Below are 9,910 nucleotides of genomic sequence, written 5' to 3'. Positions count from 1 at the left end.
TAATTAGAAATCAATATTAAAAATGAGATAAAATGCAAAATCATATTAATTTTTTTTAAAAAAAATAAATTATCAGATAAATACATAATCTATAATTTAAAATTTTATAAAATATTTATTTATTAACAAAATACATGATTTTGAAAACATTGCTACAAATATCATTTTATATACCAAATTGTCATCAATGCTAATTTAGGGTATTTTTGTCTCAACAACAAAAAATGTAAAATTTATCATACTCATTAAAATCTTACCAAACAAAACATGATTTATCACAACACATTATATATCATTATCTTGAGTTTTGTCATTAATCAAATTAGTTATCTTATCCTACACATCAAACATAGCCTAATAGATTAATAATAGTTTATTGATGAACACGATGGATGAGTAATATATTAATTAAAACTCTATGGCTCCGTTTGGTACGTGTGATGTGATAAGTAAATGATTAGTAATTAGAATGATTGAAAAATAAGATATATGGNTTATTATTTATATTTATTAAAATTAATTTAAATATATTTATTAGAAATATATTTGAAAATATTACGGTAATCATTAAACAAAATAAATTAGAATTTAATAAATATTTATTTTTATGAAAAAATGAATTAACAAGATTAGAAATTTATAAAAAATTTAAGATAGATTTGCATTTCAATTTATTTTCTTTAAAATGATTGAACATAATAAAAATATATGAAATTAATTTATAAAAAATATAATAAAAATTTCAATATTATATTAATTATTAAATTTTCACTAATTTTAATTTTCATATTATATTGAAGAAAATAATTCAAGGATATTATGGTCAATATACAATCTTATCATTATCATTATTCAAAAATTATACATTATCACACCTTTGAGGAGGGATATTTAATCCATAAAATAATGAGGATTTTCAATCATAATCAAGGACCTCCATGTTAAATTAAAAATAAACCAAACATGATATAAAAGATGATTATTAGCTACCAAACATAGTCTATATATATTAACTTTTTACTTTTGAATCTGAAAACCGAGGCGAAACCCAAATGCGGTTCACAAAAATCAGCAGACCTTCCATAAGCCACTTCATTCTCCGTCTTCCATCTTTTGCCACCACCGCCGAGGACGCTGCTTCTCCTCCTCCGACTCGAAGTTTGGTAGCGTCAGTCAATGAATCTCACCTGATCAAAGTGTGCACTGTCCTCTATCAGCAGCAAAATTCTCCCAACACTAAGCTCCAGGCCAGCCTCTCCAAAATCCCTTTCAATCTCAACCACGAGTTCTTCCTTCAAGTGTGCCTTAGATTCCCATATTCATGGTGCCCAGTATACAAATTCTACCAATTCTCAATTTCCCAACCTCATTTCACCCACACCTCCACCACCTTCAACAAGATGCTTGATGTTGTGGCAAAGTCGAGAAATATTGAGCTCTTATGGGATCTCTGTCAAGAAACTGGAAAACTCCATTTAGTGAACATCAAGACATATATAATTGCATTGAGAACTCTAGCTGCTGCGAGGGAGTTAAAGAAATGTGTGGAGTTTTTTCATATGATGAATGGATTTGGTTATGAATATAAAGATGAAACCTTTAACAAGGTGGTGGAAGTTTTGTGCAGAAATAAGCTTGTTCTGGAGGCCAAGCATCTTGTGTTGAAGTTGAAGGGTGTTATTAAGCCTGATGGTGAGACTTATAGGTGGTTGGTATATGGTTTTTGTGATGTTGGTGATTTAATTGAGGCCTCAAAGGTGTGGAATTTGATGGTGGATGAAGGTTTTAAACCAGATGTTAATTCTGTCAACGTTATGTTGGAAACCCTTTTCAAGAACAACAGTTTTAATGAGGCATTGAAGCTCTTTCAATCAATGAGAGTGAAAAGAATGGACGATTTGGGGGTTTCGACTTATGGGCTAGTGATCAAGTGGCTGTGTAAAAGAGGCAAGATTGGGGACAGTTATGCAGTACTTGAGGAGATGAAGATGAGGGGACTGAATCTTGATAATAAGATATTGGGATCAATAATCTATGGGGCCATGAGTAGAGGAAGGGTTGTGGAGGGTTACAAGATCTTTCAAGGGGTTGAAATGCCAGATATAAGTGTGTACAACGGGATGATTAAGGGGCTTTTGAGATTAAAGAAGGCAGGCGAAGCAACACAAGTGTTTCGGGAGATGATCGGGCAAGGGTGTGAGCCTACTATGCATACGTATATCATGTTATTGCAAGGACATCTGGGGAAGAGAGGAAGGAAAGGGGATGATCCATTGATTAATTTCGACACCATTTTTGTTGGAGGTTTGGTGAAGGCAGGGAAATCACTGGAAGCAACAAAATATGTGGAGAGGGTGATGGATAGAAAAGTTGAGGTGCCAAGATTTGACTACAACAAGTTTTTGCATTATTTTTCAAATGAGGAAGGTGTGATTATGTTTGAGGCAATGGCTGAGAAGTTCAGAGAAGTTGGATTGTTCGATTTAGCGGATATATTTGCAAGGTACGGTCAGAAAATGGCGACTAGAGATCGAAGGAGAAACATAACAATTGATGACATAAGTTGCAGTAGCAATTGCCGTGAGACTTGAGCAAAATTTTATTGTTGTTGAAAGGCCTTTTAGCATTTTGCACCCTAAAAATAGGGCACTATTACATTTACTTTTTGGCATGTTCTACCATCTGGAGATCAAAAGCATTGCATATTGAGCCGTTCCAACCATTTGTGCACAATCTGTAGCCAGAGTCCTAATTTCTAGAGTTTGTCCTGAGTAGTTGTGTCCATTAATGCTAAAATGGAAGGACAGTCATTTATCCAGACGCGGCTTCCCCAAATTCTACATTGTTTGGGAGAGGAATGAGGTAACCTGCATTTCATTCTGCAAGGAACCGTCCGTTTTCTTGTACTAATTACTAAAATAAAGTTCTCTTCCAATGGCAAATCATGAGTATTCAAGATGAATTGATGACAAATGATTGTTGCTCACTTGAATGGTTAAGTATCAAATATCAATGCACTTGGGTATTTTGCAGGGAAGTTCAAGTAATTACAATAATGTTTCATTATTATCTCAGCAATTGTATTTCAACCACAATTCCACAAAAGACTCACGCAAGAAGCTATATCCATAGAGAATCATGATTTCTGTATCAGAAAAGTTCACTGAGCTTTACTTATTTCACCAGATGCTCTGCTACCAATCTGCCATTATGCTGGCCTTTTTCAGAATTGGATCCACAGCCTGCTTTTGCTTCATCCCAGAGTTTCTTTCGCTCGTATCCATTTTTTGTGTTTCCCTTGCAATTGTTTTGTGCACACTGCACATTATACCTATTGACATTCGAGTTCATTATTTCCTTCCTGCAAATACAGTTTCTGATTCAAGGTTTTAAATTTATCCTGTATCAATCAAAAAACGACTTCAATAGAATAATGTACTAAAGCTCCTTATTTCAAAGCGCCATAAAAGAACCCCACCAACTTTCACGCTTGAAAAAACGAATGGAAACCTTCTCTTTTGACAAATCATTCTCTCTCTCTTCCAGTAAAAACCCATGGCCTGCTCAATTTCAGTTCAGGGACCTTCAGTCACTTAGTTGAAAAATATGAAGAGACTCGCTTCTTGCTGTATTGTTTTATTTTTGTGGGCCTTTTTGTGAAAAGTTTTTAGTTTTCTGGGTTATTTGTAGTGTTGTTTAAGGAAATTGGTAATGGGTCTGATGTGCACAGGCTTGTTGCTGCATGTTAGTTAAGGTTTTGATCGTTAAATTGCTTTATTTGTATTCGGGAGGTTGTTTTTTATTTCATATATTGGTGAAGAGATTCCAGTGAGTAGCATTATTGTCCTTCAAGAATTTGAACTCTTCTCTTTGGTGCAAATGATGCACATGTATCAAATCTAGTTGATGCACTAAAATTTCTCTTGAAAAAGGGGATAGATTCTGAGAAGCAATCTTCTGTATATTCTTTTCTACATTTCAATGAATCAAAGAACTGAACATGACGGACTTCAAATTTATTCATTTGTTTTGTGCTCCTCCTGTTGTTGCCTGAAACAATTATGGTTATTTTGATTCTTGATCATAATTGATGCTTCTCATCTCATTTCATCTCATATACACTGGTTCTCCATCTTAATGCAGATGAGTGAACTGCTGGAGTACCTGGAGTTCTCAAAAGACTAGAGCCCTGTACCTTCACAAGTTGTTGAGCTGATATCTGGATACAGAAGTTGAAGGCACACATCTAACCCTCGATTTTGACTCCTCCTCCGATGAACTTTTAAATGGGCAAATGGCTTTCTTGGTTTAGTGATGCAAGTCTGAATTAGTTAGAAAAGGAACAAGGTGGTAAGTGGTAACTAGTAAAGGACGAGTTATTATCGAAGTCATGTTCACGTTTGTTTCTTTAATCAGAATTTGACCGAGGTTATTGCGATCATAGAAAGTTTTGAGAGTGCGAACACCTGGATCAAGCGTGTTTTATTACATTTGAATCGGGCTGTTATCCTGCAGTTCACATATGTTCAACACCATAAAGACAAGACTGTGAGGGTCTATGTTTATTTCACCTATTTACGATATTTATTTTTATAGCGATTGTTTACTATATTTAATGCAACTCGAACATGTATATTAATAAAGAAATGGTGCTAGTTGCCTTTTCTTGTACAACTTGTTTTAAACTGGAGATAATAGCACAGGTAATTCTTTACTATCAAGTCACGTTTAGACTTAACTGTTCTAAGCCAATGTTGTTGCACGCGTGATCTTTGCTCAAATTTGGGTTCCCATGATTGAATTTTCGAATTATTCAGTCTGTTTTTTCTTTTTCTGAATATTACACTACCGGTTCTGGAAAGCCCGTAGGGACGAATTAGAAAATTGAACAGGGAGTACACAAAATTCAAACAGTATATTATTCCGCGTGCCTCTCGTCGTTGTCCGAGATGATGGAATGAGTAAACATTTCATCAATACTCATGAGTTCGATTTTTCTCACCAACATTTTCTCAGACGACGTATAGGATTTGTCTAATGCAGTTTACATGATTAACATAGTTTGCTTGTTATTGTGTTAGTACAAATTTTACTCAGTGCAGATATGATTGAATGACATTCACGTAGGCCTAAATTAGCACTTCAAAATCTTGGTTTAACAACAATTGGTACTAATACTAAACCTCAAATGAGGGAAAGTATTAAAAATAATCCAACTGTCATTAATAGATGGAATCATAAAAACAGAAAAGAACTCCAATGGGTATACAATTTTCCTTTCAAAAAAGTGTTAAATCACTGATTTCAAGCTAAAAAATATAAGTAACTATGTATGTTTTAGAATATCACTGCCAACCATGAGTTTCTTGATCGTAAGTTATAGCTTATATCAGGAATTTAGTTCAAGATAAAAATTACATGACACGAAGTACAAAGCCGATAAACTCTGGAGAATATTGATAAGGTAATCTCATTAGACTGAGTCTTTAATTTATAAACACCAAAGAAGAAGTAACTTGACTAATTAATTAACTGATAGCTAGGCATCCCGTTTGAACAAGAGCTTAATATTCTTCCACAATTGGAAACTGATTAAATATATCTTGCATGAATATATCAATCTCTGCAGAGAATCCGCTGCTTGAATTTGCACCTCTACGGATCTCTTCTTCTCCTTTTATCCTCATGCAGCAACCTACGTCCATTCTCTTGTTGTGTTTCTTGGACATGTTATCTTCTGTGGGCTTTCCAGTGAGCCTTTGCACCCCTTCTCTAAAGTTTTCAGCATTTGTCTTGATAATCTCCGGTGCAAATATGTGAATTATTCGGATTCTCGGCTTCACTTTGGATATAATATGTGTTTTCTTGTGCATCGCGAGAGCTGATGGAGTAGTGTAATCCGGAGAGCAAGCTTGTTTCTCAATCAACCTTTTCATTGTAAAAATGAGTTACCAGTTAGAAACACTCTATGAAAAAACTATTTGGTCATATGCATAGGGAGAGTAGGTGTTCGTGTTGGCAAAAAGAATAAGAGGATGTTGTTATATAAAGCAAATTAAATAACTTTTGCTTAACCATAGGGGGAAAAATCCAATGCTACAGTAAATCAGAATTTTAATAACCAAAACGTATTTTGTGACCAATTCTCTGGAGCACTAAAGGCCCAAGTACGCTTAAAAGAGGAAAAAATATATTTTAAAGCTGAGGCGAGGATTGCATGAATATCTTCTTTTCATCACATATTGAAAACGACAGAGTCCTTAGAAAATATAGTAACTTTAAAGGTCCCCCCACGCCCAATCCCTCACATCATGATCATATATTTCTATGTTTGAGCATACATGCATTTCATGTCTATCTACCTCAAATGACCCGAGTAATCTTTAAATATTCTTTAATTAAAGATTATGACAAAAGTCACAAAACAATTATATAACATCATATGTACTAAATTAACCCTTTCGATTAGAGCTACATAATTTTTTTTTCTGCTAACTTTTAAAAAAAAATTGGCCAAATTGAGGTGTAACATACAGCTTTCACCATTTGTAACTTTCCCTTTCATTTTATTATTTTTCCTATTTGCCTAATCTTTTGCCTCAACTCGGACATATTGTGAAAATTTCTAGACCTCTGGTCCATATTTACATACCACAAGAATTGTATATTACTTGGAAGATATGATATTTGCATCCAATAATCAATTCATTTATCTTAGCAAACGTCAAAAAGATTTTTAATTTGTTCCAAAGAATTAAATGCAAATGTAAAGTAGTACTCGTTTAAACACAACTCCGTAGTTTTTGATAAAAGGGAGAGATATAGTGCGAAGGACAACGAGGCAATAATTGGAGTCGACTTATAATTGTGTATGGAATAATTAGATAGCTAAAAACAATAATGAGGAAGGATTTCTTGATCTCACTGACCATTAATGGAGGCTGTGTTTGAAAACTTTTGATTTGGAGTTGTTACCTACTCAAAAATAGGAATTATGCACCTAGCTACTCAAGAATAGGAATTATGCCTCCAACAAATTGTTTGGCTTGCAAGACGAGTAGATAGATACAAAGTTAAATATCAGTTTGTAACTTTGGACCAGACAAATAGATCGACAACAATAAGAAGATACATTATATAGTCGAATCCCGAGTCCAACAGATATTTACACAAAGCAGATGATAAACCAAAAATGCATCCACTAAAATTGGAATCATTAATATATAATCACAATTAAAAAAAAAAAACCCAATTTCTGAACCACTTTTACAGGAGCGAATTCTTGCATATTAGCCACATTATATGTTTAGTCTTCACAGCAGCACTATGCTACGTCGACATAGAGTCTGACACACTTGTTTACAATGATATAATCTAAGATTTAATCAAGTCGAGTATAAACTGAACTAATATGAAAGAACAGGGGAAATTTACGGATTTCCCAACTAATTAATTCAAAATAAACGGTAAGTGCTGAACATGACAATTGAAGTTCAGCTAACAAGCAGTCTACACGTATAATATACTAAAGAAAAACAGGTAAGAACAATAAACCATGAAATTCAGACTGTACATTTCTGGAGTGCACGAAACCTTTAGAGGTTAATGGCCAACTCCTCATCTCAGGCCAAATGCACAAGCCATACAGAAAACATGACAGTATTACTCAGTTGTCATCAATAAAAATCTCAATCATATAACGCATCCTTAACCAAAAGATTCATCTTTTCCTGCAGAAATTCAAATACATCATTTCTCCCTTCTTTCAAAAGTAGTTGCCTTAGCTTCCCAAATGTATGCCTACCGGGTCGGAGTCCTCTTTCTATCATTTCCTCCATTAAAACACATGCTCTAGAGACATCGGCCTTGTTGATTAAGCCGTTAACGAGTGCAGAAAATGTGTGCATGCCTGGAGCAAACTGCTTGTTTTTCATATATCTCCACACACTGAGAGCCATCTCAAATTCTTCCCTCTCACAAAACATCTTTATCATCATAGTGTAAGTGTCGGCATCTGGTTCACAGATTTTGGACAACTTACAGAACACCTTAATAGCCTGATCAGATTCCCCGCGATACATCAAACCACTCATGAGAATATTACAAGTCCTTGAATTAGGCCTCACCCCATTATCATCCATCTCAGCCACAACCTTATAAGCATTCTGGAATTTATTTGCTTTACAAAAAGCACTAATTAAGGCATTATATACTGCCACATCAGGTTTAATTCTATTTTTTCCCATTTGGAAAAAGGTATTTACGGCATCCTCAATTCTATTTTCAATCCCATATGTATGGATTAAAACACTATAAATAAAAGATGTCGGCTGACAACCACCAAATTCCATCTCTTTAACAACTTGAACTGCTTCATCAGTCCTTCCTGCCTTGCAAAGAATATCAACCATGATTCCGTAGGTTACAATATCCGGAGGGCAATGAGTATCAACCATTTCCTTGAAAATTTCCCTAGCTTTAGGCAAATTTGGAGCCCTCCCCCACCCTTCAAGCAAAATGCTGTAAGTTTTTGAGTCAGGAACAAATTGATTTTTCATGCCATCAAAAATCTCCTGAGCCTTCCTAACATTCTTCGACTTGCACAAGGCACTCAGCAAACCATTAAATGCAGCCAAATTTGGAGGAACATTATACTTCTTCATTATGTTAAATGTATAAATAGCCTCATCCACTTTTTGGGCCCTTGCATACTTCCTCATAATAATACAAAAGGTTTCAATGTTCAGCATTCCCTTGCTGTTCATGCAGTTTACAAGATCCCACACTATCTCATACTGCCTTATTTTTGCCAAAGACTCTATCATAATATGGTAAGCTCTAACACTATGATTGTAATTTCGTTGCTTGCCAGCCCACTCAAAGAATCGATGAGCCAGCATGCCAGCATTTTCAAACTTTTCAAGGACCTTTTCGACAATATCTTCAGAAACACGGATGCCACTCTGGTTAAGTGAAGTATCAAGCCCTGATTTGGAGCAGGACAATATAATTTTGCAGACACTCTTTGTTATATCAGCTGAATCTTGCTGTACTTCTGTCGAACTATACATTCTGCTAACTACAAGTCCTTCCATGCAACATCTATATCGACAGTGACTTAGCTTGATCATGACGGAATGGTTGATAACACTTTAGGGAGTCACCAGCTGAACAATGTGAAGCACCAGATGAATAAATATGAGCACATTATATTCTACTACAAGATTAAACACGGTGAATTGGATAATCAAGTAACAATTTCTTTTTATTTGTTTTTTCTTTTTTTGGGATTATGTTGTTTTGTGGGAATCATCGTGTAAGCATTTCAACAAGCTCATGGCACACAAAATACATATGGGCATCTCTGTTCTAATTCCCGAGATTCCTGTACGAGATAAACATTCTTATAAATACATAAGTTCGAACATGTGTTAACGAAAAAAAATTGACACTATCTCGGCCAATAATCAGTAAATTACTATTCACGCGAGTTCAGAGCTTATCAAGAAAATCAAATTCCTAATTCCACTTCCATAAAACACAAACATAAGAATATGCGGCTGAAACACAGAAACATTGAAAAGGTACCTGGATTGAACGAACGCCAAGAAATGATGTCGGATCTCGTGCTGAGTCAAGTGCACTCGCGATCAACCTCACTCACTGAATATATAGGTCCTAAAAATTGGTCCAATCCGATTAAAAATTTAATATGATAAAAAAATTAATAAATCATTAAATTTATTTTCCAAACTTATATTAATAATATTTAATAACAAAAAAAATATTATCAAAAAATTCAACTCATAATAAAATAAAAATTATAATTTTATATTTTCATTGTAAACACATCATTATAAAATAAATTATTTCAATTCTAAAATATTATGAGTTTGAATTAGAGCTTAAG

At 34.4% G+C, this 9,910-nt stretch overlaps 2 protein-coding genes across 6 annotated transcripts; one reads left to right on the top strand and one right to left on the bottom strand.

Annotated features, from left to right (window-relative positions):
- The first annotated feature begins 1,037 nt into the window (after window positions 1–1,037).
- LOC140991726 (putative pentatricopeptide repeat-containing protein At1g26500) lies at window positions 1,038–4,714 on the top strand. 4 transcript variants are annotated; one of them, XM_073461846.1, is made up of 2 exons: window positions 1,038–2,862; window positions 4,144–4,714. In XM_073461846.1, the coding sequence occupies exon 1, from the start codon at window positions 1,053–1,055 to the stop codon at window positions 2,589–2,591; it is 1,539 nt and encodes a 512-aa protein (XP_073317947.1). In that variant the 5' UTR covers window positions 1,038–1,052; the 3' UTR covers window positions 2,592–2,862; window positions 4,144–4,714. The 4 variants fall into 4 exon arrangements, with proteins under 4 accessions (XP_073317947.1, XP_073317949.1, XP_073317950.1 ...); XM_073461848.1 differs by lacking the exon at window positions 4,144–4,714 and adding an exon at window positions 3,187–4,107; XM_073461849.1 differs by lacking the exon at window positions 4,144–4,714 and adding an exon at window positions 3,076–4,107.
- A 1,107-nt stretch (window positions 4,715–5,821) lies between these two features.
- Window positions 5,822–9,657, bottom strand: LOC140956357 (pentatricopeptide repeat-containing protein At1g77360, mitochondrial-like). 2 transcript variants are annotated; one of them, XR_012171449.1, is made up of 2 exons: window positions 7,594–9,556; window positions 5,822–5,928 (listed from the first exon to the last, which is right to left on the bottom strand). XR_012171449.1 is itself a non-coding variant. In XM_073413077.1 (2 exons), the coding sequence occupies exon 2, from the start codon at window positions 9,129–9,131 to the stop codon at window positions 7,689–7,691; it is 1,443 nt and encodes a 480-aa protein (XP_073269178.1). In that variant the 5' UTR covers window positions 9,132–9,167; window positions 9,589–9,657; the 3' UTR covers window positions 7,252–7,688. The 2 variants fall into 2 exon arrangements, 1 of the variants encoding a protein (XP_073269178.1); XM_073413077.1 differs by lacking the exon at window positions 5,822–5,928 and adding an exon at window positions 9,589–9,657 and having other exon boundaries at window positions 7,252–9,167.
- Window positions 9,658–9,910: the final 253 nt, after the last annotated feature.

The sequence above is a fragment of the Primulina huaijiensis genome, chromosome 13 (genome assembly GCF_012295235.1).
Source record: "Primulina huaijiensis isolate GDHJ02 chromosome 13, ASM1229523v2, whole genome shotgun sequence".
Taxonomy (NCBI): Eukaryota; Viridiplantae; Streptophyta; class Magnoliopsida; order Lamiales; family Gesneriaceae; genus Primulina; species Primulina huaijiensis.
Note: the sequence above shows the minus strand (reverse complement) of the source record. Positions and strands in the feature narration are given on the sequence as shown.